The following is a 27,008-nucleotide window of genomic DNA, read 5'->3' on the forward strand; positions in this document are numbered from 1 at the left end:
TTATAAACTAAACCCGGATTAGTTTCCAAGTTGAAGACAAGTTTAATTTAGAATTTGGATCTCGATTCAAAACAAGTTTAAACTACTTAATAACCTGGTTTGTATATTTTTGGACTTTGTGTAGTAACAACATTTCTTTGTATTAGTACCAACATATATCATATCTTGCTTCGGAATAATGCCTATCGCTAAAGTAGGGTATATCCTCCAATGTCTAATCATATTCTAACTCAACATCTACTATATATATATCTATCTATATCTTCAAAAGTTTTTCTTACATGTAAGAGATGTCATGCATGAAGGATGTGTGACATGTATTTAAATAAAACACCAATATATATTATCCACTTCGAGAATACAATGACTCTGGCTCTGCTTGTCAGTTTTGTTGTTGCTGCATGTGTTTGATGATGATTTAGTGTTTTAGTCTCATTCCGAGACAGTAATTAGTCATTGGTTTAATCATTGATCATCTCCAATAAATTTATTCAGCTTATGTACTTGTCACTATATTATATAGAGTTGTCTCTCAAAGGACCGCAAAACCATATAGTCACATCCAGATATGTGAACGTACGATGTTTAGTAATATTAAAAGTAACCTTTTCAAATATGAGAAAAAACTATCAGTATATTATTACTTCAGCAATTAAATCGAAGATCCATTGGGTATTTAAAATAAGTAAATAACATAGGATGATAATGATATTATCGTACGTATGGTTTGTGCTAAACCACAATTTAATCTAATAAATTTTAGTTTTTCTTAATAACCAATTTAATTAGTGACGAAAAAGTTGATTTGATTTTGAGTTTTAATTAGACGAGTCAGTTTAACCTAATTGACACTTTATGACTTTGGGTTGATGGGGGTTGTTAAATAGATAAGGTGTTATATCAATCAAGTAAATGACCTTTTAATGATACCTAATGAAATTATAATTGCAATCTTGTTTTTCTGTTTACTTCCTTTATATTGATAATTAATAAAAACTATAATGAAAATAATTTTTTTTGTTGTCAATTAACAATATCAAATTGTGATTAAACCTTTGATGATAAAAAATAATGTAGATAAATATTGATTAATGTTATATTGATAAGTATACGTAGAACATTTAGAGGTTTACTAAATAATTTTATATAGTTCTTTCTTAATAACTTACATGAATTAGACCCAAAAAAAAAAACCTTTAACTATCTCATTAGCTTAAAAAGTTTCTATATCGAGTGTTGAGTCTGTTGACTAGATTAAATTAGATCCACCGTTAGTCAAATTGCACTCCATTACGAACTTTTAAATCTGTTCAATATTAGATCTAATCGGTCAAGTTAACATTAACTACAATTTTTTGGTTTTGTTAATGAGATTGATCAAGCTTCTTTCTTTTTATTATATCTAGTTCGTGTAAGTTGTCGGTTTATTTTGACATTATTTTCCTTTTCGAATTTATCATGAAATGAACATCCAACAAAACACCTCTTATAAAGTCATTTTTAGTTTAAATGAAATTTTAGAAATAATAATAATAATCAAATAAGACTCTTGCGACCAAAATCACAAATTTTTTCATTTTTTTCAATTTCAAACTAATAAGATTAGATGGAATATTTATTTTATTTATTCCGACCCCATACGTATTTGTTCCTACGTACATGTCAAAGCTAGAAACCTCTTTCTATCTAACTGGTCTAATGTTTAAATCATTAATACTATTATTTGAATTTTCAACACTCGTTTTTTTAGTTAATATTAATAATGAAAAAATAATGCAGAAAAATTTGAGAAAATACTTTTATATAAAATTTATTTTACTAAAACTCTAGTACAATCATTACAAAATAAAAATAAAAGTTAGAGAAAATAAAACAAATGAAAATATCTATATATATAATAGAAAAAATATAAGTCTCAAAATCTAATAGATCAATTGACATATACGACATCCTTGTTAATTAAAATTTTAACACATATGAAATTCTTATGAGAAACACTTCATTTCTCGTCTCCATGAAATTGTAGAAATCTATACAAGAAAATCAAGCAAGACTTTTCGATAGTCATCAAAATTTTATCTCTAAGAATATTCAAAACTTCACTACTCCATAATTGACAAAAGTATCAAACAAAAACCTAAAAAGAAGTTTATACAACCCCAAAAACCTCGATCACACATTCTGTTTTTTTTTTTTTTCATTCTTATCGATTTGTTTTCCTTGTTCCTACGTGCCAAGCCAAACGCACGAAAACTTCTCCCCTCCTCCTCCCTCCCTTAAGAGAAGAAGATAGAAACTGTGGAGTTGACGCGTGTACAGTGTTTACATAGACCCTACTCGTGTTGGCTCTTTCTCCTCCCTAATCTTTCCAAAACACTTTTTTTCTTATAACAAAAACGAAGAAGATTCGTCTTCGAGCTGTGAACCCCACATCCCAATCACACACATACACACACAGAGAAGAAAAAAAAGAAAGAAAGAAAAAAAATGCTCATTATAGGGGCCGTGTAGTTCCACAAATAGCAGGACCCCATGTGTCCCCCTCTTAGGTCTTAAGTCAAGAAAGCAGCCAATCCTATAATTGTTACAATTTTCCACGACTCTCTCTTTCTCACCTTTATACATTTATATTTTTCTTCTCTCCCATTTACTCCATCAACTCCAATTATACAAATCCTATAAGGCCACCGTTTTGTTATCCTTGTAGTTTTTTCAGAAAGAAAACAAAACTAATTAATTAGTCACGATAACAGTTTTGCATAATTAATAATAACATTGATTAGGCGATCGGGTTTGGTCTTTATAATGTCCTAGAGAAAGAGAGAGATATGCGTGTATCTCCGACTTTTTGTCTTTGTCGGTTTGGTCTTTTACGTGTCAATTCTTGGTACCACTCGACGTTGTCCCGCATTTTTTCTTAACCAATGGTTCCAAGATCACTTGGACCTACCCCTTTGCTAACAATTTTACGCTTCTAACCCTTTTCTCTTATCGATCGTTGGTTTGGTTTTTGATCGGAAGGCTTACGTTTCGACCCGACACTTGCGCGTGTGGAATATTATTGTTCTTCTTGAAGTTGCCGTGTTAGGAGAGGGAAGTGGCGCGTGACGTAAGGCCTACGCAGTTTTATAGAGGACAAAAGAACATAGAGCGCTCACTGTGACATCACAGTACCATGACAAAATTACATTCTTTTTATATTTTTTAATCTTGCATTAGTTATGATGATTGAAGAAGATAAGTTTTTTTTCAAATTTAAATGTAAGGAAAAAAAAAATGACCTTTCACGAAAGTGTGCCTAACATCATGATACGTGTGTAATTATACTAAAAACATGCAAAATTTGAAGAAAAGCCCATACCCCGACCAAAGAGCCAGTGGACTATTAAAAACATTATAAGAACAGTCCAAATTTGCTATCATCAGGTGACCAATGAGAACGAGACACGTCAATGTCACATGAACCATGCTGATGATCATAGTGTTGTGAGTAAACCCCAATCATAGAGATGGAGGAGCTTTGAGGGTGTACGAGCAAGTGGCTACCTCTCCCGATTCATTACATATGAGCATTTAAGATTTTATATACTGGTAGGTCTATCCGCGAACCATAAATTTTTCTATTCGTTTTTTTTTTCTTTTTAATATTATACTTTTTAATAAATATAAACCAAACAAGAGTGGTTAGATATTTTAGGTTGTGACAGATCTTACAATTTTCGTTTCGGTAGAGCTTTGATATTATAAGAGCAAAAACAATAAAGTAAAATGATGATAATGAAAAATGGACAAAAACAAACAAAACAAATGATAATTAATAATCATGTCTATTTTGTCATTTTTTGTTATTTTTGCTTATATTCTTATGGTTTCCTTATATTATATATGGAGTTAAAGTTCTTATTAAAAATAATATGTAAACAAAAGTCATCTGGTAATAAAAATAAAATATTTTTGTTTGGCAAAAAAAATAAAAATAAAATATTTTTGGGCACTATATTGACTATGCGCCATGGTAGGGGGGGGGGGGATAGATTTCTAGGTGTGAAATTAAAAATGCAAAAATCTGTGACTATATATATGTCCTACACCTATATGTTGTGTACGTATGAGCATCTCTACGAACTTATATGTTGTCACAAAGTGGAAGGGTTATGAAGAACCAATGGTCATTATTTCGGCGGCTATATAGATATGGTAATGAGGCTTTGGTTCAAAAGTAAAAAAAGAAACAAAGAGATATGATCACATTTGTATAATTATGCGGTCAAAGGGTGGGCAAAGCAGCCTGACTTTTGATTATTGACTTCCATTTTAATGCAATCCAATCAATTTGACGAGGCCTACCTGCATCGGGGTAGTGTGTATATATATGAAAGTTAAAGAAAAAAGAAATTGCCTAGGTTATTCATGATTTGAAAGTGACTGTAAATATTGATTCTTTGGAGATGTCAGAAAAATTAAAAAGGAAATTGTTTTTCTTTTCTTTCATAGAGACAAACAGTACTGTTAGAAGCTCTCTCGGTTAGCTAACCCTATTGTGAAAATCCAAATAAGATTAAATAGCATCCTATTTGAAAGTCGTGAGTAAAAATGACGGCAATTAAACTATTCCTCAAACATAAGGACACTAAGACAGGCCGAGTTATCGCAGCAAACTGCGCGGTGAAAGATTCCTGGATCGGAATAAATGAAATTATAGTTCTTGTTGTTTATGGTTTATATTTGCTTGTATATACTAATATATCGCTTCCTTAGTAGCGGTTAATGTACATAAGGGACGGTTTATAGTCATATAGTATATGATGTTGAATTATTGATATGCCTAAGCATGTTAAAACTTAATTCTGCCTCTGTTTCTAATAGATTGATGTTTTGAGAATAAATCAATTCTAGTTTCTTTAGGGACAGCATTGAATTTTATGTTACAGAAGTTTGGGTGAAAGACAAGGCTAGCATTGGCCCTTTAATAAATAGGTCAACACTCAAAAAAGGCTACACCACAATAATTGCCTAACTCCAGTTTAATTTCTGATATTTTTATAACAATGCCATATACATATTTTGGATATGAAAGATATAATAACTAAATATTATTCATATAGGTGAGAACAGTTATGGGTTTTTTTCACACTTACTGTTATGGAATTTTATTGATGTGTATGTATGCTATGGATATGTTTGACGTTTTAGTAGAAGAAAAACTGGCTGTTCGAAGAAGACAGAACATGCATACATATTAAAATGGCAAATATAAAGGTTAGTTTTAGTAACCCTTCACCCTAATTATTCACAAGAATTCTGAATATCTTTGTGTATACTTTGTATGTATGATGAGAGAGAGACAGATGCATACATTTGGTAAAAGTGAAAGTTAAGATCGTGCTTGTTTGTTTATATCGTAATCGGTATAGAATTCTTAGACCACAAATTTTAGTTATAACACATATGAAGCATGGAATCTGGTTCTATATAGGGATTGGGGTCCCTAATAAAGCTGTATCGAGATATGAGTTTGTGACTGTGTGTATAACTGCATGTGTGTATATGTTTTTATATTGGTGTATCAATATGCATGTGTCTGTGTACATATATAAAATATGAATATTCACTTCACTATCAGAATCATTGATATACATAACCCTCATGTCAATCTTTTGTTGTGTTTCATTTTGTCGAGCACAACACTAACAAATATAATACTTAAATTCATAAAGCTATCAAATATTGAAAAATGAACTTTTTCTTTCATATCAATAGAAGGAGAGAAGAAGAGAACCCAATAAAATAATACTAATTCTAATGAGCAAAACACAACTTATGTTCTGATATTTCTAAAACTAAACAGATTTGTAGAATAAAAAAAAGTATAGTAATCATGACATTTTTCACGCGTATGCATGAATAGTGCAATATACATATTGAAGCAGTACTGGAATTACTTAAAAGAAGAGTCCATCCTATGTAGTTAGAGTTCCTACGCAAAATGCCAAATTCTACATTTGAAACTCCTAAAACCTAATCCTTTAAAACAAAAATATAAACCATAGAACCAACTTTATAGATATATATCGTGTGATCCACGAGTCTAAGATTATTCTCATTCAGACTTAGGATTGGTTCTACTAAATCTTTAAGTGGGATAAATATAATCACACGATAAAGAATAATCGATTTAGTCCTAGCAATGGTTCGTTCGATCCCATGAGGAATATGGAGTTTTACCGAATTTTTATCTTTGAAGATTAAAGCGGATCCAGGCGTGATCTTGCTATCATCTCGTAAAAATATATATATATATATATATATATATGAGTAGTTCCAAAGTTGTGTAACAACAAAATTATGTGATGATGATCTTTTACATAGAGGATGATAATTAAAATAACTTTTAAAGTAAGAGAACTAGAAAAAATGAAAACATGAATGGGGAATAGTAGGGATATGGGGGCCTTAGCAATAACTTTTTTGAAGAGCAAGTTGTAAGCTTTTTTTATTCTTGTTCAATAATGAGATTCCAACTTTCACATTGCTACACCATAGTGTGGTATCCTACATGTCTCTTTTTATTTTCATTTTCATTTTCTTAACCAATTTTTAAATAATAAATTCAAATCAAAATAGAAGGCAATTGACATAAAATATCCCCATACTATCTTTTGTTTTTAGTTTAAAACAATTTATCCTTTTTTCTTCTATCATTTCAATTGATTGGGATTAAGGTTCATAGAAAACAACATGTGTCCATGAGAAAGTGAGTAGCATGCATGTACTAAATAAAATAAAACATATACATATGAGAACTAGACTTGTATTCACATTGATGTAACTTGTGCTTCCAATATATTCATAATCTGTAAAAAGTCAAACTTCTTTTTAAGTCAGTTCCTGAGAAAAAAAGAAGTTTACATGTCGTACGAATCCTAAATTCTAATGTATTGTGCCAAATAAAGAATTTTACTTGGGGCTGAGATTGCTCTGCCAAAAGAGATTTTTGTGCTTTACCTAAGACTTCGTTTTAATTTTTTTTTTCTTACAAAAAACAAAACTTCCTTTGTATATACCGTTATATTGACATGTTACATTATCGGATCTCCCTAGTCGTGTCTTTTAGTTTTAGGTGAAACAATCAGTATATAGAAAAAAGCTAACAAAAGTGTACATATGTTTTGGACTTTCTTCAACCAGTTAGAAATATACGATTTGGATATCTGATATCTTAATAACTCACAATTTGACGAGAAATCCGATTAAATTTGTCGATTATTTTAGACTTACCCTATCCCACGAAAAGTCTGGTAGACAATTTTAAAATATAAATTGTGCTGATATAGTGGGCTTTATGGGCTATTCTTGAACTGAGCTTTTCCATTTTTGGTCTAAACTCATATGCGATATCTCCACATTACTTGAAAAAAGATAAGAACTTTGAGTGAATAACCATAATTAGTAATCAAGTAAAAGATTACCTTACTGAAGAAACTAGGAAGCATTGACAAATGACAATTTGACACCGTGCATGCATAACACTATTGTATAAAGAATAATATGGCTTGACATTAATTAGTTGTAGTCGTTTAATTCGGTTTCATGAAACTTTTACAAAAGAAAAGTAACACCATCCAAAGTAGTATCCTACTCTTAAAAAAAAGTATAGTACATATTTGTTTACTATTAAAGGTTATCACTAATTATTATAAACGTATAATTCAACATGTAATATGAATTTATTTAAGTATGGTTAGGTTAAAAAGAATGTTGTGCATGCATGTATATAAATGGCACTGATCAAGGCAATTATATACACATATAGCATTGGTAGGAGAAAGTACAATTCGCTGTCTGTAGACTGTAGTGAAGGTAAACAAAAACCACATGTCTGAAAAGACAAATAACAACATATCAGCTTTACGCCTTTACCAAATATGAACATACACTATAGCATGAGTTGAAAAACAGGTATCGAGTACTTAAAAAAACTTTGTAAGTACTTTTCCTCCAAAAATCCTCGCTCATAATTCCCACTAATTATTCTTTGCAATCTACTACCTAATCTCTTATCACCACTTCACTTACCCGTGATGTTACTCGAAGCCTATATAGATGATGATGCCTACAAGCTTTTTCACTTGCAACTACTGACTACGTTACTGGAAGCTATTACCCTTGAGGTGAGATTAACGAAATCTTTGTGAACAAATTCTGTTGATCATTTTCGTAGACTCGTGCTTACAGTTGATATACTCATTACTAAAAAGACTGTCCCAAAACAACATATCCCATTCAAAGTCTATAACCCAATTCGAAATATGAAAATAGATGGAACCCAATAACTTGGTTATAATACAGAGAGGGTGGGGAATCTAAAAGGCCCATTAAACAAAACCAATCATCTAGGTTGTGATCACACAATCATCTCCATGTGAGCCTAAGATGAGCCCATTTTGGACCCAAAAAGATTTAACTAATTTATTAATTCTTTTCGACCATATATTGTAGTTTACTTTTCCGATGCAATTCCTGTCCTTTTGGAAAGCTGGCACTTATTTTATCTTTCCCATACATACTCATAAATTCATTATTCATAAACTTTTTTTTTTGGTTTTTATTCTTGTTCAACACTCATAAACTTCAGTTTACCCTTCAAAAAACGTGTTTTTTTTTTTTATAAAGTCAGTTTGTATTATAACATTGCAAAAGATCGAGGAAGGTGCACGTAAAGGAAACATACACAAGCACACACTTCATAAACGAAACCAATAGGTAACAGTTTCTGACACGTGTAGGCATCATAATTGGTGGCTAAGTGTCTGCGGCGGTTGCAGAATTGATTTAAACACTCCGCTTTTGAAAGCGTTCATTACACGCGCCAACGGATCTGCTCTTGAATATATCTTCTGGCCATTACGTGTCATCATATCATTGCTTCACATAGATAATGAGCGAGTGGGAGAGTGGATCACGTGACCTTCGCAAAAAAAAAAAAAAGTGGATATATGTTTTCATGTCTGTAACGCCAACCAAACCCACTCTTTTTACAAAGCAGAGATTTTTGGTTTGTTTTGTTTCTTCTCGATCTTTCATGGCGAGATCTCATCAGTTTCGTGTGGATTTGGGTTACGGCGTTGAAGAAATGGGGTTTCGTTCTCATCTGTTCGATACTGCCGTCGGAGGATTCAACTCACTCAGCCGCCGCAACCACCGTGATCATCCGTACGTTTCCGACGTCGTGGTCGATACACTCTCTGACCAGTTCTCTTCGCTTTCTCTTCTTCCTACTCCTAAACCCATACCTACTCCTGTTTTACCTTCGAGTCTCCAGCAGGTCCTTTCTTTTTGTCTCTCCCTGTTTCACATTTTCACAAGTTTCGTTTTTTTCCCTCTGTTTCACATTTTCACAATGTTCATGATCGTGTTTTGGTGTGGGTTTTCTTTTCCAGTCGTTTAGGTCTAAAGGTCTTAAAACTGATCAGAGATCGTACGGAGAAAGGCTCAAGCTTGAAGCGTTTTATGAACTTCATCTTTCAAGGATCCGCAAAAATGAGGTATATAAAAATGCAAACTTTATAACTTTCTTTTGATCCCCTCTCTCTCGCTCTCAATCGTTTGTTTTCCTTTTGAGTGGTGGTTCCAGTCGCAGCAAGATAGAGCTAAGGTTTTGCAGAGGCAAGAAGCACGGTTGCACAATGGAGGTTTGGTTCATCGAAACTGCAACGTTTTAAGAGAATCTAAAGGAACCGGCGTTTTCCACCCTCTTCAGCGTCCAGCTACTAAGACTGTGACCTCCGTGGAGACTGTGACCTCCGTGAAGAAGCGTAGTAAGCGACTTCACTTTTCTTTTTCTCTACGACTTGCCAAAACTAAGCTTTTTCGTTTACTCACCTTTAGTTTGAAACTATCTTGAAGTATAATGGAAACTAAGACTTAGTTCGTTGCATGTTTTTGGTTGGTACAATACAAAAAGGACAAAATCTCTGAACTTTTTTGTTTTTTGTTTGGTTTACTTGGAGCCAAAGCAGAGCAAAGGAAAGCGAATCAAAGTGAGAAAGAGTTATTCACCAAAGAAGGAAGAGGAGTAATGACTACTACAAGGCAGGATCAGCAGCAACAGAAGGATGAGTGTCATTATCATTTGCCTCCAGACATGGATTTCTCCAAGGACTGGGCTTTCTGATGGGACAAGCTCGAGTAGTTGTTACTACTAAAATAGGTCTTTTGGTTATTATCAATTAGGAGGTAAATAATAATCAGGACAAAGTTTAAAGATGTCGACCTAGTATGGGTGAATTTAAGTCTAAATATCTCTTTTTGGTACTATGAGCTAGTTTTTGGGTCAATCTGGTATGTGTCTCAACTTCAGAGTTGTACTTAATGGAGAAAAGTAGACAACTTTGAGAATGTTAAGTTTGCTTTCAGTATACAATCAGTACTGTGATCTTACTTGCTTATGGTGGTGGGCTAATTCCAAAAATCCATTCTCAGTTCTTCATTGGGCCAAAATCTGCCTATATCCAAAACAGTTTGGACTTGTTTTCTTTTTTAGTCTTCAAATAATTTTTATGGACTACTACTATAAACAAAATTTCTTGACCCATGGACTATAAATTACTCTTTTCTTTCTTTAAAATTTTATATTATACAAATACACATATTATAAAACTATTACTGTTTTTTTTGTTTTGGTTTGAAAAGGGTAGTTTCGTCCTGTGAGGAGTCATCGTTCATTGTGCATATGCAAACATGGGTGAACCTTGCACCACCCTCTTAAAAATGGTAGGGTAGAAGATACAGCCACACTAAAAGCTAAAATAGCATTAAGTTTATATGAATATTGATTTATGTCCACCCCTTCGTTTCCCTACAAAATTTTCTATCCATATAGACTGATTGATACATTTCTTACATTATTTGAGTAAAAAAAGTTAAAAACTCATTCCATCCGTGAGTGCACATTTACATTCTCTACATAACTCTTTGAATGCAAGCGCACTATCAAATTAGAAAATCACTTTTTGTTTTCTCTGCGAAGAAAGACTAATTTGATAGTTTGCATTAGAAGTAATGATTCATTATTTTCTAAAGCCTAAAGCGCTAAGTTTAAATTAGAAACAAAAAGGTGCACAAAGTCACAAAACTATACCACTTCTAATTACCAATATAAATATTAACCATAGTCTCGCTCTCTTCTCTCTCTCGCCATCCAGCATACAACAAAGCCTAGTGGCAAAACCGGAGATAACTAATACTAATGTCCAAAGATTGTGAAAACCACGGTGGTGGCGGAGGAGGAACCGTCAGTAGAATCTGCGGAGCCATCATCGGCTTAATCATCATCGTCTTAATAGCAATCCTGCTCGTTTGGCTAATCCTCCGACCAACAAAACCAAGATTCATACTCCAAGACGCCACCGTCTACGCCTTTAACCTCTCGCAGCCTAACCTCCTCAGCTCAAACTTTCAGGTCACATTAGCTTCACGTAACCCAAACTCCAAGATCGGAATCTACTACGACCGGCTTCACGTCTACGCTACTTACAGGAACCAACAGATCACTCTACGTACGGCTATTCCTCCGACGTACCAAGGCCACAAAGAAGGCAACGTTTGGTCTCCTTTCATATATGGAGACGCCGTTTCCGTCGCTCCTTTCAACGCCATGGCTCTGGACGACGAGCAGAACGGAGGGCTAGTCTCGTTGATTATACGCGCCGATGGACGCGTGAGGTGGAAGGTCGGGACTCTTATCACTGGTAAGTATCATCTCCATGTCCGTTGTCCGGCATATATAAATCTGAATGATAAAGCCGCCGGAGTTCATGTCGGCGAAAATGCCGTTAAGATGGTCACTGACGCAGCTAAGTGCAGTGTCAACGTTTAGGCAAACAGGACACAAACCTTGACGCCGTTGAAAAGTTTGCTATCACTCTTTACTTCTTCTTCTGTTCAGTTTTCTTCCTACTGAGGATGATGTTTTTGCTTTTATATGGTTTATATTTGTATACCCTTTTGTTTATGCTGATCTTCTCGTAAATTATACTGTCATGACACTATAGTTTGTATACAAAGTATTCTTGTTAGATTTTTTTGAATCGGCTCGTACAAGGCTATAACTACATGTCACATAAATTGCTGGAATATTTATTTTTGTTAGTGGACTTTGATCTAAAATATGCAATATTAATTTCATAAGCAAAATTTGTGAGGAGGAAAATGATTGGAGGAGATAAGAAGGTTTCAACTTTCAAGTAAAATCAGATTCGAATACAGTACCGTATATGAATTATTTGGAGGGGACAGCTTTATAGATATCATATTTGTTTGTTTGTAAGGTTTTAGATCGGTTGTCACTTAATGAGTTTGGGAAGTCGGCAGACACATTGTTTAGCTAGGATCACATGCGAATTAGAAGAACCTGAATGGATTAGAGTTAGACATACCAAAAAAAGGAAACAAGAGAAGGAAGAGAATTACAACTGTTAGAATTTACCTACAAAAAATATTGTTACATCGATCATAACTTTTTTATTATCTAGACAAAGCTCTTATCTAGCAACCGTTATGGAGATTGTCTTAATTATGATGGGCTTAATAAGAGCATAGGCCTAGGTCCATGTCTTGTTTTTGGTTTTATTTGTTTGGGTACTATTTTCCATTTTTGTTGGCATCTTTTATTAAAAATCTTCCAATTTTTTTTTCTTTTTAATTCGGATAAATACATTATATTTACCTATATTATGTAAAATACAAAATCTAATAAATATATTTACGTCAAAAGATGAAAATGTAAAAACCGAGAACTATTTAAATCACTCGCCTCTACTTAAACATTTTTAAACTTAATCACTTTTGTTTTGGTTAAGAATGAAAAAAAAAAAATCAGACTAATTATGCTGACACAGGCGGCCCTTTAGGTTCTAGAAAGTAGAAACTATGAAAAACCAACGTACGGTGAGAGACCAAAAGTTGAAAACATATATGATCTTATGTAAAATACTCGTTATTGGAAATTATGGGGCAACATCACAAAGCCTACAATTGCATAATATTAATACTCTGGTCAAATATTCAACCAAATCCCGCGTAGCGTGACAATACCTTAATCTATAAGTTGACAAACGCACAAATGAAAAGTGTATATAAAGAGGACTTACATCAACCTCTTTTATAAGCCATATATACCCATTTATTCCAACTTGATCGCCACAACATTACTAAAAACATGGCTGAACAACCTCTCAACGGCGCCTTCTACGGTCCATCTATCCCACCACCGGCTCCCAAAGGCTACTACCGACGTGGGCACGGTCGAGGCTGTGGCTGCTGCCTCCTAAGCTTCTTTGTCAAAGTCATCATATCCCTTGTTGTCATCCTCGGCATAGCCGCTCTAGTCTTCTGGCTCATCGTCCGTCCCCGTGCCATCAAGTTCCACGTTACCGATGCGTCCCTTACCCGCTTTGAACACACTTCCACGGACAACATTTTAAGGTATAACCTAGCCCTCACTGTCCCTGTCCGTAACCCTAACAAGAGGATCGGAGTCTACTACGACAGGATCGAAGCTCATGCCTACTACGAGGGAAAGCGGTTTAGTTCCACCACGTTAACTCCTTTCTATCAAGGACACAAAAACACAACCGTTCTCACACCAACGTTCCAAGGCCAAAACCTTGTTATCTTTAACGCCAAACAGTCTCGGACTTTGAACGTGGAAAAGATCTCCGGTGTTTACAATATAGAGATCAAGTTCAGGCTTAGGGTTAGGTTTAAGCTTGGGGACTTGAAGTTTCGGAGGATTAAGCCTAAGGTTAATTGCGACGATCTAATGCTTCCTTTAAGTACCTCCAACGGAACTACAACTTCTTCCAGCGTTTTCCCAATTAAGTGCGACTTCGATTTTTGAGTCTTGAGTTCTGTTCCAGTCCATCACATACATTGGTTCTTTTATTTTTATTTTCTCAGCACCATTCTCACTTATCTTCTATAGAGCCTATTGTATACATTTGTTCATCTTCCCTTGTTATATATAAATAAAACATTATTTTACGTAATTGATATTTACTTAAGCGCATGCTGACCAGAAAAATATATGGCGCAAGTTATTGCCGAAGAGTGTGAGAAGAAAAGGGTAATTCAATCCTATATGTCGTCTCGAGGACTTGGTTTTGCTTATAATCAAATTTCTTGATACACTCTTTGACGAGTCTTTGACATTTGCTCTGGTATGGTTGTACCCTCTGTTTTGGGTGTCTTTATATTTTAAAGTTTATTGAATAAAAGTACATAAGTTTATTCTTATTTTAATGTACATGAACCTGAAAATATCAAACGTTGAAAAAAAAACGAAGATTTGGTATATCCATTGTACATAATTATGCGAAAAAGTTACAAATAATGTATGATACAGATGGACTAATGTGGCATATTAATACGTAGACTAATCTGTTTCATTTGGTGTTATGCCTAGATTGCAGGCTTTAGCCGAGATTGATGAATGGTGATCATAACGTAAATAAATCTTTCAAGCAAAACAATGCGCCTGCCACAGCCACTACATGTCTGTGATTTGTATATGCTTACGTTTATTATGTAAAGTGGTTCGGCTCTTCATACTTGAATATTATAAGAAACACTTTCTTTTATTCTTTTTTTTTTTCAAATAAAAGTCACGATAACCTCAATACGACAAAGACCCTTCTTTGGCCATAATGTTTTAAAGTTATTTTAGTACATATCTTATATATATTTTTAGTCTAAAAGCATATATAAAGATGCCTCTTGTTTCCGACTTAATCCTTCTTTTCATGGGTTTATCTTTTGCTTTTAATTTTCTTTTAAGAGAAATTATATATTATTCAAGCTAATCCATACCTTTCCAAAGTAAAAAAAAAAAAAAAACAGAGGTAGTAAACGAATTCTTTTTTGACGGCTACTTCGAATAATTATTAGAAAGTGAGAAAAGTTTTAAAGTGATCCTTTGATTTTCTTCGGTGTGATCTACTTCAGTTTGATTTGTTTCTTTAGAAAAGTAACTTCTCCTTTGTGCAACTCTTACGTCATGGATCATTTTTATTACCATACTTTGATCAAGTATAATTAAAAGCTAGATGCTGTAGATATTGATTGATACTATCATATTGATGATCAACCATATGTTATTTGCCGGTGGCAGTATAAAGTTAATATTCGAAGACTTTACAATATGATCAGTCGGATAATTATAAAGTATGAATTTTACTCGAAAAAAGTGATCGAATAGGAGGATGGATTGATAAGCTAAAATAGAAAATTGTACCAAGGCGAAAAAACACGTTACCATGTCATATTAGTATGTACCAAGATCATGACCAAGGTAGTGAAATCACATGAATCTATGTTGACGACACGCTAAAAAGAATGTGTGCATCTACAGCATCAAGTAATCCAATATGATCACTGCAATATCCATCATGAATATTATCATCATGATCAATAGAAAGACTTAGATCGAGAGATACACAAGGGCTCCTCATCTTTCTATCATCCTCTGAAGGCGAACATGGTCTTGATGATCTCGAGCTGAATCTTTCACAGCTCAAGATCACGATTGCGTCTTTAAGAAACGCTTCTTCACCACTTCCACTTTGAAGTTTTCCTCTCTCAATGGCTTTCTTGAAACTCATGTGACATAAATAGTCAGCTTCCTCTATATCTTCGACAAAGAACACTCTGTGTGGATCACAAGACACTGCTTCGAACAATCTCTGGATGTAGTTCCAGCTATCTCCGTCTCTCCTCCTCTTGTTACCGAGATCTTCCATAGAAGAGGAAGAGAAGCTGCTCAAGCTTATTGGAACAAAGCTGTTAACTGATCCGAACACAAGTTTCGCCAACTCTCTACCTATCTTCTCCTTGGACTCCACATCCACACCTTGGAAAAACAACCAAGTTTCTTCTTTTCGAATCCCGTTTCTGATCTTCCTAGGTGTTGAACCGGACCTGCATTTCAATATTGCTCTCGCAATATCAGGGATAACATCCTTTTGCCTCGGTGCCTTGCTACTTAAGGCATCACAGAGAGTTTCTAGGTTTTCAACATTCATCTCTTTAAACCTGGAGACATATTCAATGTCTACTGCATCGCTAGAAGAGGCTGCAGAGTTCATCAAGAGCGTTGTTGTGAGGTCATTATTATGTTCTGGTGCGAATAATCTTAAGTTGGCATCTGTAGAAACATAAGTATTGCAAGAAGAGGAAGAAGGAGAAAGAGAAGAAAGATCAATGGTTTTCTCAGATGTCCGTTTGTGGACTAAATTGCAGATTGAGTTATCAGAATCCTGCCAAATCCAAAAACAATACCAAGTCTTAGAATATTAAAGGATACGAATACTGAGAATGATGAGATCATAATTCATAACTCACAGTGTCCTTTTGTTGATTCTCCTTCTTGTATTGCTGAAGCCATGCTGGGAGAGCTGTGATCACATTGCTGCTTCTTCTCTTACCTTCTGCATCCGTCACCGTTGAGCATTCTAGGATGGTTTCATTTTCGATCTCACTAATTCAAAATATAAAGTTGACTGAATTAGATCGCAGCATGTGTGTTTGTGTGTGTGTCCGTGAGAGTTTAATGACCAAACCAAAGTAGTTTCACAAGAAGATATACCTGAAGTTCTTGACCGCTGCAGTAAGTAAATTTTTTGCCTTGGATTTATTGGAGCAAATCTTCAAAGACACAGCTTGCTCCACCTTGTTCTTCACTTGAGGACTTGAGAAACCAGCCTCTCTCATCACTCTACTCACACCAGGATCATCAAGTATGGATATTATGAGCTGTTCAGGTTCAATCTTGACGACCAAGATTGGGTGTTGCTGGCTCTCGATGAAACCACGCCGCTGGTGAGCCTGCGCACGCTTAAAAGCTGCAGCCAGAGAGTTAGATATGCAAGGGACCAACATAGGACTCCCTGTGGAAGTTGGCAGACGGTTCAAAGAGACATTGAAACAGAGCTCGAGTGCTCTGCATTGAAGAGGATGAGTGTGAGATTGGAGGCAAGCTGTTCTGAGTAAACCCATGGAAGCAGAGAGCATGGTGTTAGCTACATGTAGAGGCGTGACCTGAGCATGCCCTCGCAGTCTAGCCAAGGCCATGGCTTGTTTCACCATAGTTGCAGCCTCAGGCGTGAGGGCTTGCTGGACACTGTAACCTCCACTCCTCATACTCAATATATGTATCTATAACTTATGTATGATACTCTCTTTCTTTTGATAACAAAAACACAAAAGGATCTTAGCAGAAGATTGATGCAGTGGGGACGAATCTAAGGGACGTTTGTGTAAGCCTATGAGAAAAGTATACAGAGAAGTAGGACTTGAAACTATATATGGGGAGGAGGAGGAATGTGTATGCTTTTCTTGTAGGAGAGGCAAATTTAAGGGTCCAAAGTGGATTTTGTAATACAAAGTGGAATACATGTGGTGACAAATCAGTACGAAAAGCCAAAGGCAACTCAGCTTTACCCCCTAATACTATTTTCAATCTCAAACTTCTCATACAAATTATAAATAAAGATGTAATATGGGTACTGCTTACTGAGTGGGTGTCTCTCTTTTTATGCAAAGTGTATCATTTATTTTATATATTTAAAAGATATACTAAACGTATAAAAAGTATAATTATCTTTTTCCTTTCATTACTTTCATAAAAGTATGTTACTTTTATACCATATCTTTCACTTAAAAAAACAGGAGAAACAAGAAGACGAAATTAAGGTGATTACTATTTAGAAAGACAAAAAATGTATACATTAAGTATATACACCAAAAGAAAGATAGAGAACAGCAAACAAAACTCATTTGCTATCCAGTGAATGTTGCATGAAATAATCCACTATGAAATGCTAAAATCCTATATAGATCAAAAGATCATTATGGATGAATTGGTATGAGGAGCCTATACTGTTACAATTTCTTCTATGAATAGATCTATCTGTCTCATGAAGCATGCCACTACATAGAAAGAAGAGAAAAGAAAGCTTTACCATTCACCTTCCCTAGGAATCTCCAACAAGATTTTTAACACTTTGATTACTGCATCTTGTATATGTCCTAAAAGGTTATTGAAATAGGAGTGTGAATTTTAATCTCTGTGAGAGATGTTTTTTTCTTTTCCCCTTCCCTAATCATATTTTCAGCTTTTACTCGTTTCCTTTTGTAAGGCTTCATCCAAAGACCACTCATCAATCAGCAAAATCTATCACACTCACAGCCTCTGGTTCCTATAACCAAACAAAAGAATGGTATACTGCCACTATACCATAAACTAAAGATGAGATAAAATGCCCAGACAGTCATTAACTTGGTGTGAAACCTATCCAAGTTATGCTCCAACAGAGAAACAACTATCAATTTCCAGTTTTCACAATGTTACTCCAAGCTCAGGGGAAATATATATTATACAGTCTTGTTATATTAGAAAAGCAAAAAGATTCATGCTTAGTAGCGGAGGACATGTAGGACCAAAGAGGATAATTTAGAGAATAAAGAGTGAAACAGCAAATGTTGTCTATGTATGAACTTAGACCCAAAAGCCATACAATTATACAAAGACAGAGACAAAACATAACTGAAGGCAAAAAAGCGTTTTGAACAAAAGAAGAAAGGGAATAGAGAGGTTTGCTTCAGTCACACCCAATCGTTAACCCTTTTCTCCTTTAAACCAAACCGATCAACTTTGTTTCTTGATCAAAAGCATTATTCCTCTAACACAAACGAAAAGCCACTTGCATCCACCAATCCTTTGAAAAAAAAGTGTATGACCAGGACAGTCAAACACATGCAGACCCTGTAATCAAGACAGCTTGCTAAAGGTTTTGTTTATGCAGATGTCAAATTTTGAATAATAGAGTGTTAGGCATCAAAACACACACACTCACATGGCAAGAACCTGCAATGTTAAAATGAGTTTCAAGGTCAGTAAGTGTGTTTCAAGAACCTGCAATTTTCTGAATTTGGATTTGCAAAGAAAATAGAATCTAAACAGTGGCATTCTGATCACTAGTTCACTGTATAATCTGCAACAAAAAGAAAACAAGAAACCCTCTAAGCCAAGAAGAGTATTGAAATTGTTCTCAGCCTCTCGATGCCTCCGAATAAGGCAGAGTCTTCAATCTTCAAATAAACCAATTGAATTGAAGTCTAAACCAGACTTCAACCAAATATAACCAACACCAGATTCTTCTTAACCAATTCGACATCAGGTATTGGGAGCTTCTTTCTTTTCTTTTCTTTTATGTAAGCTTAATTAACATTGCCATTGAACATTTAGCTATATGTATGAAAGCAAAAGATTCTACAGATTTGCTGACTAAATAAGATTATAGGAAGTAAACTTATCTGATACAACAAAAAGATTCTACAGATTTGGTGAGTAATACGAAGTAAGCTTATCTGATACGCATAGTGACCGATTCTTTAATCAAAGATATGGTTATTTAGTTATTCATTCATTTAACTAAAAACTGGATTCTTCATTCTTTTGAGGTGGACACTTGTCTGATAAACCTTCTGATGAGAGTCAAATTGCAATCTCAATGTTCCAAAATAATATATATACCATAATATCACTTTAAAGTATTTGTTAATTAAATGAATATACATCCATGGTATATGATATAAAATAATGTTGTATCAATTTTAAGTCATACAATTCAGTAAATTATTTTTAATTACAAATATGATATCATTTACGGCATTTATAATTTTGGTAAATTGAATAGTAAATATCAATATAAAAAAATATTTAAATGCTGAGAAAAATATATAGGTTTGGACATGTATGCAACAAATGACTCTGATTGATATTTTAATCTTGAAATTTTATACACATTCTAAAATATATTGTTAAGGAAAAAAAGCTGTCACAATCTACGGGATCCAAATATATATAACTTCAACTAAACTCATTTAATTTAAATGTATTTATAGTCAGATATAGCCAGCCTGACCTGGATCCTTAACCAAATCTGTATACTTCTTCTTCACATATTTATCTATCTATAAATAAAAAAGTTTCGAAAGTGACAGAACCCAAAAAAAAAAAAGAAGGAAAAAGACAGAAAGAGAGAGAGAGAATGGAAGAGACAAAATCAAGATTCAGGAGGATCTGTGTCTTCTGCGGAAGCAGTTCCGGTAACAAAACTACTTATCACGACGCTGCTCTCCAACTCGCCCACCAGCTGGTTTTTAATTTCTCTCTTTTTTTTCCACACTTTCATTATTATTTACATCATTACTTTCGTCACTTCATGCTCATTTTTAACCACTTAATTAAAAATTATATTACGATAACAGATTCTGTTTTTTTAACTATTTTTTTCGTTATATGCCAGTATGTTTTTTTTTTTTTCGTTTTTTTTTCATTTTGCAATACATTTAACCATAATTAGCTGAAAAGAACTTCGGATCATATACAAGTATCAATGTGATATGTATAATACAAGTACTATACATAAAACGTGTATGTCTGTGTCTCTGTGAATAGTCGTCGAGCATGTATATTATCTAAGTGTTCGATGTATAATTCACTTCCTCAATTAACAAAATCCCACCATGCTTCGTGTTGTGTTAAAACAAAAGATTAATAATAACTAATAAACTCATCTAGTAATGTTTAATGTTTTTACATTGAATACAAAATGTACTTGTTTAAAACACTAAATAATTAACACACTAAATAAACCCATATAGGTGGAGAGAAACATCGATTTGGTGTATGGAGGAGGAAGCGTGGGGCTAATGGGTCTCATTTCTCAGGCTGTTCATGATGGTGGTCGTCATGTTCTTGGGTATCTTATCTATCTCTATATACATTTTTATTATTAAAAGTTTAGTAAACAATATAGTATTAGAGGTGTCAACTTATCTAATACGTTCAAAGCGACACTACATCATTCTTTTGTGTTCTTCCCATGTTCTTGTCCTGCCTTTCATATGGGTAACATTATCATAAATAGCAATTTGATTGCTTCAATTCGTATTATACTCATGAATTAATATGATTATAAGAACAAAATGCTCTCTGGCTTCGCTTTTGTATATTACTATTATTTAGACAAAATCTAAGGCCAACGAGCGTAAAGGCAGCTGCTTGTCTTTAGCTCTATTTAAACATATACTAATAATTGGAAGTTTAATGTTTCAAAGAAATTTGAACCTTAAACCGAAAGAAAAATAAAGAAAGGATAAAAATCTTTGACCATTACAAAGTAAGGTGACTAAACGAAATTAATGATTAATACTTTATTAATTGGTAATTATTTACATTAGATGTTGATATTATGCGCAGGATCATTCCCAAGTCCCTAGCACCAAGAGAGGTAATTACAAATTAACTATACATTTTAACTGAATATATACCAAGTCATATATTTACATTGGATGTTGAGTATTTAGTAAAATATATGTGAATCAAAACATGATTATGATGGATGTTATAAAATGATGTTATGTGTTTATAGATAACTGGTGAATCAATAGGAGAAGTTATAACTGTATCGACTATGCACCAAAGGAAGGCTGAAATGGGTCGCCAAGCCGATGCCTTCATAGCACTTCCTGGTTTGTTTGCAAGTTTTTTGTTTTATTCTTTTCAGTTTATGTATATATAAAGAATGAAATGATTAAAGATGTCTATAATATCTAAGAACATTATAAGGTTAATAAAATAATTTATGTGGTGTTGTTATTTGACAAACAAAACAGGGGGATATGGGACATTTGAGGAGCTGTTGGAAGTCATCACCTGGTCTCAACTTGGGATCCACAATAAACCGGTAATTAACGTCAATTCTTGTAGATACGATGAATACATTACTTTGAATTTTCGACCGGTAATTACGGTTATCCGACAAAACATAGTTAAAGAAATTAGAGATGTTTTTGTGTCATGTGTATAAAGAGAATCTAAGCATGTGAGATGAAGTCATATATATACACGGAATAATGTCTTAACTAAGGTTGTGATATAACGTTGATAATTAAATTCATAATTAAGGAGTACTCCAGAACCATATCGTACGTTACGTACAAAATCCGAATGCTTATAGAAATTGATAAAACATGTAAACATACGCATACATGAAGACGTACCCCTTGTACATAATGTGAAGTTAAAACAATGTAGGTGGGACTATTGAACGTGGATGGATTCTACGATTCACTATTGACGTTTATAGATAAGGCAGTAGACGAAGGCTTCGTCTCATCCACTGCCCGTCGCATCATCGTCTCGGCTCCGAACGCTCATCAATTACTTCAACTTCTTGAGGTTTGTTTTTGTGTCTTTCACTGATATTTTATTATTTATATATAAAAGTAAAATGCATGAGTACCAAAAGAGGATACATAAATGAACTGAATGCATGAGTATGTTCTGAATGCATGCATGTTTGTAATTGCAGGAGTATGTTCCAAAACACGACGATTTTGTGTCCAAAATGGTGTGGGACGATATTACCGACACTTTCACTTCGGAAAGCGACGACTCTTAGGTTGTCCATTCATATTTTAGTCTACTGAAATTTGTTTTTTCGAATTCTCGTTTTTTTCTTGGTGATTATTGGAAAATTTGATTTGTGTATTAATCTATTTTTATGTGTATTATTCATTTACCTTCCTTTTGAAAAATTATATTCATGCTGTGTAAAGCAATTGAATTATAGTTTGAGGTAGGATATAACACATACACAAAGTCTTAATTTGACGTGGTAAAAAGGCTAAAACTTGGAATGATATACTAAAAATAAGAGTGTGTATTGTTTTTGGACAAACGTTGAACGTAAGACTGGTTCTAAATCCTCAATTATTTGAAGTATTAACTAACTTTTCATCATAAGTTTTCAAAATCGAATTTATCATTGTTTTAGTGATTGTTAGAGCGTGATAAAGCTCAAGACCAGCAGATATAGCATTTTCAAGCTCACTACTAAGCAACTGAGCCGTCATCAGACTTGAAAGAACAATGTTGCGGCTCCATAGATGCTTCACAAAAGTTTTGGTTCTCCTATTTCTTTTTTGAAAAAGAATTTCTAATCTTTCCCTACTTCCTAATATGTTAACTATTTTCTATTTCGAAATAAATAATATAAGCATTAACTAAGTAAATATCAAGATATATCTAAGCATTTTTTATGCAAACATGTTTATTTGTTGTTGATGATCCATGCAACTTGATTTCATGATATAAAAATGACTCACCTCGTTTGCGTATTTATGTATGAAAAAAAATTTACGCTCCTAAAAATACGGATAACTCGTAAGGGTTTTACATGATCTAAAGATAAGTTATTCTTTGGTTTGGTGACAATTTTAATGGATTTGACATCGATAATAGATTATCAGAATAAATTTTTCACCTTGAGAAATTGAGAATGCAAAGTTCAATGATGTTGAAACATGCTCTTCTCCAAGGGGATTCGAAAGAGACTGATGCTAGTACTCCAAGAAGTTTTGTTACAGAAGATATAAGAATACACCAATGATGTAAGAATACTTTAATATAAAGTTTCTATGTCCACAAAAGATTTATTAGAGTCAATTTTCGTCGATGGTCTTTGGAATTTTGTTTTTATGACTATTAAGATCATAAAAAATTATGTCAATTGACTCATGCAAATAATTTCCTATGAAAAAATTGACATATGTGATCATGTCACAATACTTTTTTTTTTTGGTTCAACAATCATGTCCACAATACTATTTGTTAAATGACTAGTAAATTCTAATTTATAAGATAAATGAATTTTTTCTATGAAATAACTTCAAAATTTAGTGTATGAAATTTGAATGTTGAGACTAGCCAGAATATAATAAAAAGATGTAGCCTTTATACGGCCCAGTGGGCTTAAAAAAGAAAAGGAAAAGAGAGGCTTCATCGAATCGAATATTGATTGGAATAAACCAGTTAAGTTTTGATTTAAACCGGATCGGTTAAGATATGCTATCCCCTTTTTCTCCTTCACTCCAAAAGAAATCCCCATCTTCAAAATCTCTCACACTCTGTTCCACTCTTATCCTTTCATCATCATCATCATCACTTACCTTCACAGAGAGATAGAGAGAGAGCTTCAATCGAATCGAATCATCCATGTAAGTGTGAGATGTCTCTTGAACAATGCAACAAGAAGCTCTCTCTTTCCTCTCTTCTTCTTCCTCTTTCCCTTCCCTTCACCACAATTTTCCCACTCTTTCTCGCCTCCGCTTCCACAGTTTTCCCGCACTTTCCTTCAAACCAAACACTTCTTCTTCTTCACTCTTCAAATCCCCAGATTTCACCGATTTCTCCTCCTCCACGGTCTCAACGACCACCGAAACCCTAGAATCCTCCATCCACGAGAAACTCATTTACCTCGATTCACTCGGTATCGATTTCTTAACCCTAATCAACCGTCACCCTCCTCTCCTCTCCACCGCTCTCTCCGCCGTTAAATCCGTCGTCGATTACATGACCACTCCACCAATCAACTTCACCTTACCAGATTTTCGCCGCCTCGTCTCCATGTGCCCCGAGCTTCTCACTTCACCGCTTAACTCACACACAATCCCAGTCATCACTTTCCTCCTCCGCGAAGTCGGCGTTGACTCTATCTTTGACCTCCGTCAAGCCTTACGCCGTCGTCCTCGTCTTCTCGCCTGTAGCGTCGATCACCAGCTCAGACCAACGCTTTACTTCCTCCAGAGAATCGGAATCTTAGATCCGCATAAACATACGTATCTGCTCTCTTGTAGCGTCGAGAATAAACTAGTACCACGGATTGATTACTTTGAAAAGCTAGGATTCTCCCGGCGTAGCGCCACGGCTATGTTTAAGAGATTCCCGCAGCTGTTTAATTACAGTATTGCTGAGAACTATGACCCCAAGTTGAATTATTTAATGGTGGAGATGGGGAGAGATGTGAGAGAGGTTCTCGAGTTTCCTCAGTATTTCTCGTTTAGTTTGGAGAATCGGATTAAACCGAGGCATCAGGCTTGTGCGGCGAAAGGCGTGAGGTTCCCATTGCCGGTGATGTTGAAGACGAATGAAGCTGGGTTTCGGGATACATTGGAGGTATGTTGTGATTCTTCCCCGCCATTGAAGACCTCTCGCCTTGTTACTGTACAAAAGAGTCTTGATTTATAGAGTTTTGTGCTAGGGAACTTGGAACATTGAAGAGCAAGTGAGTGAGAGTTTTCTTGCTTTCATTGTTTTGATTTTTTTGAAGGGTTTGGAGAATTGGTGAGAAATTTCATGGGGGTTTGCTTTGTTTTTAGGTACATTTTTGTATTGAATGATTCTGAAGAACTCAAAGAATGAAGACACCGGTGTCTGCCTACGTTTTGAGACACACATAGAGAGAGAGAGATGGTGAGATTATATATCTTTGATAAGAGAAAGAATGTTCATTTACAATAGAATCCGATGTTTTTTCCCGGTCTGCTTATTGTTGTGACCGAGCAATCAAGTGTATGAAACCGTGTAGAGTTCCGATTTGCACAGAATTGTGGTTCTACAGTTGAAGATGCAGGATGATGAATATGTGAACTGATTAGCTTTATGAGTTAGTGATTGGTCTTTTAACAGGTCAATTGGTTAGTCTTTCTAGTTCATAAACCTTGCCATTGGTCTATGAACTATGATCAGACTCTCTGATTTAGATGTTTAATCTCGGGTTCCCTTTTTGAGTTAGCGCTCATGACAAACAAGGTACGACAAATACCTCACACGTTTGACTCTCCTATAACCAATGCCTCTAAATAAACGAAAGATGCAACAAGATTTTACACTCTCTATGTGGGAATTGTGATCAAACGCATTTCTTGTGACCAAATAAGCTTAAGCTGGAAAAGAAAAAAGCGGTACAAAAACTTTGCCACTTTTAAGATCTTTCTTACCATTTTTTTTTACTTACCTTTTCTAATTACTAGGTAATATCCCGCGCATATGCGCGGGTTATTATATATTTATTTAATTATTTTAATTTATTTATTACTTATAAAAAATATATTAAATAAATTTTAATGCTTATGACATTTTTACATGTTATTTATTTAAATCATACAATAGAAGCATACATCCATATCTTTTGAATTTATTCGTTGATTAATTGTTCAATTAATCAATTTTGATAGTAATTTTTTTTAGTACTTTTAAGTATTTTTTGATAAAACAATAATATTTTTAATGATAAAAATAGGAATGATATTGGGAGAATTTAAAAAATACCCCTTTAAATACCACTTTTTAAATTTACCCCATTTTCAAACTTTATCAAAACAACCACTAAAAATGTTGAAATTTATCCAAATATGTGTGTAAACTTATAAATATACACAAAAGTTACCTTTATTTGTGTATAAAATTTTATTTATTTCAATGTCTTACAAATTGGTTTGAATATAACAAAAAAATATTTTGTTAAAATAATTACATACTTTGAAAATAAAATAAATATACATGAATATGTGAGAAAGAAAAAAACATATAAAGTAAAACAATGAAAATGGTTTATTTAGCTTGATTTTCTTATGGTGCGATGGTCAGAAATCAATATATTTGAATCCCTTCGATAAAGTAATTTCCTTATAGCCATAAAATATTATTATACATATGTATTATACATTTAATAGTATAAAAACAATGAAAAAATGATGAAGTACATAAAATAAAGAAGAAATATAAATGAAAACAAAAGTTTTAACCAAATATATAATCAAGCTCTTACAAATTATATCTTAATTGAGCTTTCAACCCATGCAAGAACATTAAAAATTAAACAAAGAAAATATTGAGAATATCAGATATGGTGGAGGAGGATGTAAAAATGAGTATTTATAGGATAAAATATGATGTAAGTTACATTCTAAAATAATTAAATCAGAGGAGTTATAATCATATTTTATAGTGTGTTAATTGAAGTTAAATGGAGGAAACAAATAGTCAATTGAAAGGTTATATAATTTAAGTTACAATTTAATAGTAAAGTGTGGATTTCAAG

The 27,008-nt window shown here is 33.9% G+C and overlaps 6 protein-coding genes across 11 annotated transcripts; 5 read left to right on the plus strand and 1 right to left on the minus strand.

Annotated features, from left to right (window-relative positions):
• The first annotated feature begins 9,021 nt into the window (after nt 1-9,021).
• LOC17888493 lies at nt 9,022-10,448 on the plus strand. Of its 3 annotated transcripts, none has more exons than XM_023784767.1 (4): nt 9,022-9,325; nt 9,441-9,545; nt 9,635-9,818; nt 10,011-10,448. In XM_023784767.1, exons 1-4 carry the CDS (start codon nt 9,083-9,085, stop codon nt 10,172-10,174), a joined length of 696 nt encoding a protein of 231 aa, XP_023640535.1. In that variant the 5' UTR covers nt 9,022-9,082; the 3' UTR covers nt 10,175-10,448. The 3 variants fall into 3 exon arrangements, with proteins under 3 accessions (XP_023640535.1, XP_023640536.1, XP_023640537.1); XM_023784768.1 differs by having other exon boundaries at nt 10,017-10,448; XM_023784769.1 differs by having other exon boundaries at nt 9,023-9,325; nt 10,020-10,448.
• A 652-nt stretch (nt 10,449-11,100) lies between these two features.
• Nucleotides 11,101-12,083, plus strand: LOC17889901 (NDR1/HIN1-like protein 12). Its single transcript, XM_006294929.2, has one exon. The coding sequence runs from the start codon at nt 11,249-11,251 to the stop codon at nt 11,876-11,878; it is 630 nt and encodes a 209-aa protein (XP_006294991.1). The 5' UTR covers nt 11,101-11,248; the 3' UTR covers nt 11,879-12,083.
• Nucleotides 12,084-13,184: 1,101 nt separating this feature from the next.
• LOC17888355 (NDR1/HIN1-like protein 10) lies at nt 13,185-14,048 on the plus strand. Its single transcript, XM_006294885.2, has one exon. It carries the CDS (start codon nt 13,220-13,222, stop codon nt 13,898-13,900), a length of 681 nt encoding a protein of 226 aa, XP_006294947.1. The 5' UTR covers nt 13,185-13,219; the 3' UTR covers nt 13,901-14,048.
• A 1,247-nt stretch (nt 14,049-15,295) lies between these two features.
• Nucleotides 15,296-17,216, minus strand: LOC17888787 (protein SMAX1-LIKE 3). The gene is made up of 3 exons (XM_006293892.2): nt 16,643-17,216; nt 16,399-16,534; nt 15,296-16,313 (listed from the first exon to the last, which is right to left on the minus strand). Exons 1-3 carry the CDS (start codon nt 17,194-17,196, stop codon nt 15,369-15,371), a joined length of 1,635 nt encoding a protein of 544 aa, XP_006293954.1. The 5' UTR covers nt 17,197-17,216; the 3' UTR covers nt 15,296-15,368.
• A 2,892-nt stretch (nt 17,217-20,108) lies between these two features.
• LOC17889939 (cytokinin riboside 5'-monophosphate phosphoribohydrolase LOG2) lies at nt 20,109-22,559 on the plus strand. Its single transcript, XM_006296253.2, has 7 exons — nt 20,109-20,216; nt 20,725-20,822; nt 21,323-21,353; nt 21,495-21,594; nt 21,739-21,809; nt 22,160-22,303; nt 22,437-22,559. The coding sequence occupies exons 1-7, from the start codon at nt 20,109-20,111 to the stop codon at nt 22,524-22,526; spliced, it is 642 nt and encodes a 213-aa protein (XP_006296315.1). The 3' UTR covers nt 22,527-22,559.
• A 1,458-nt stretch (nt 22,560-24,017) lies between these two features.
• LOC17890550 (transcription termination factor MTEF1, chloroplastic) lies at nt 24,018-25,599 on the plus strand. 4 transcript variants are annotated; one of them, XM_023785009.1, is made up of 3 exons: nt 24,019-25,081; nt 25,167-25,190; nt 25,285-25,599. In XM_023785009.1, exons 1-3 carry the CDS (start codon nt 24,149-24,151, stop codon nt 25,303-25,305), a joined length of 978 nt encoding a protein of 325 aa, XP_023640777.1. In that variant the 5' UTR covers nt 24,019-24,148; the 3' UTR covers nt 25,306-25,599. The 4 variants fall into 4 exon arrangements, with proteins under 4 accessions (XP_023640776.1, XP_023640777.1, XP_006294554.1 ...); XM_023785008.1 differs by lacking the exon at nt 25,285-25,599 and having other exon boundaries at nt 24,018-25,081; nt 25,167-25,278; XM_006294492.2 differs by having other exon boundaries at nt 24,020-25,190.
• Nucleotides 25,600-27,008: the final 1,409 nt, after the last annotated feature.

The sequence above is a fragment of the Capsella rubella genome, unplaced genomic scaffold, assembly GCF_000375325.1.
Source record: "Capsella rubella cultivar Monte Gargano unplaced genomic scaffold, Caprub1_0 scaffold_4, whole genome shotgun sequence".
Taxonomy (NCBI): Eukaryota; Viridiplantae; Streptophyta; class Magnoliopsida; order Brassicales; family Brassicaceae; genus Capsella; species Capsella rubella.

Excerpts from the sequence above, each read along its gene's own strand:
- LOC17888787 (XM_006293892.2), bottom strand. The coding sequence starts at position 17,196 with ATGAGGAGTGGAGGTTACAGTGTCCAGCAAGCCCTCACGCCTGAGGCT. Across the intron at positions 16,535-16,642 it reads GCAGCGGTCAAGAACTTCAG|TGAGATCGAAAATGAAACCA; the intron begins GTATATCTTCTT and ends ATTTTGAATTAG. Across the intron at positions 16,314-16,398 it reads AGAATCAACAAAAGGACACT|GATTCTGATAACTCAATCTG; the intron begins GTGAGTTATGAA and ends TGGATTTGGCAG.
- LOC17890550 (XM_023785008.1), top strand. The coding sequence starts at position 24,149 with ATGCAACAAGAAGCTCTCTCTTTCCTCTCTTCTTCTTCCTCTTTCCCT. Across the intron at positions 25,082-25,166 it reads GGTTTCGGGATACATTGGAG|GGAACTTGGAACATTGAAGA; the intron begins GTATGTTGTGAT and ends GTTTTGTGCTAG.
- LOC17889939 (XM_006296253.2), top strand. The coding sequence starts at position 20,109 with ATGGAAGAGACAAAATCAAGATTCAGGAGGATCTGTGTCTTCTGCGGA. Across the intron at positions 21,810-22,159 it reads TTGGGATCCACAATAAACCG|GTGGGACTATTGAACGTGGA; the intron begins GTAATTAACGTC and ends AAAACAATGTAG. Across the intron at positions 22,304-22,436 it reads AATTACTTCAACTTCTTGAG|GAGTATGTTCCAAAACACGA; the intron begins GTTTGTTTTTGT and ends TTGTAATTGCAG.
- LOC17888355 (XM_006294885.2), top strand. The coding sequence starts at position 13,220 with ATGGCTGAACAACCTCTCAACGGCGCCTTCTACGGTCCATCTATCCCA.
- LOC17888493 (XM_023784767.1), top strand. The coding sequence starts at position 9,083 with ATGGCGAGATCTCATCAGTTTCGTGTGGATTTGGGTTACGGCGTTGAA. Across the intron at positions 9,326-9,440 it reads TACCTTCGAGTCTCCAGCAG|TCGTTTAGGTCTAAAGGTCT; the intron begins GTCCTTTCTTTT and ends TTTCTTTTCCAG. Across the intron at positions 9,819-10,010 it reads GACCTCCGTGAAGAAGCGTA|CCAAAGCAGAGCAAAGGAAA; the intron begins GTAAGCGACTTC and ends GTTTACTTGGAG.
- LOC17889901 (XM_006294929.2), top strand. The coding sequence starts at position 11,249 with ATGTCCAAAGATTGTGAAAACCACGGTGGTGGCGGAGGAGGAACCGTC.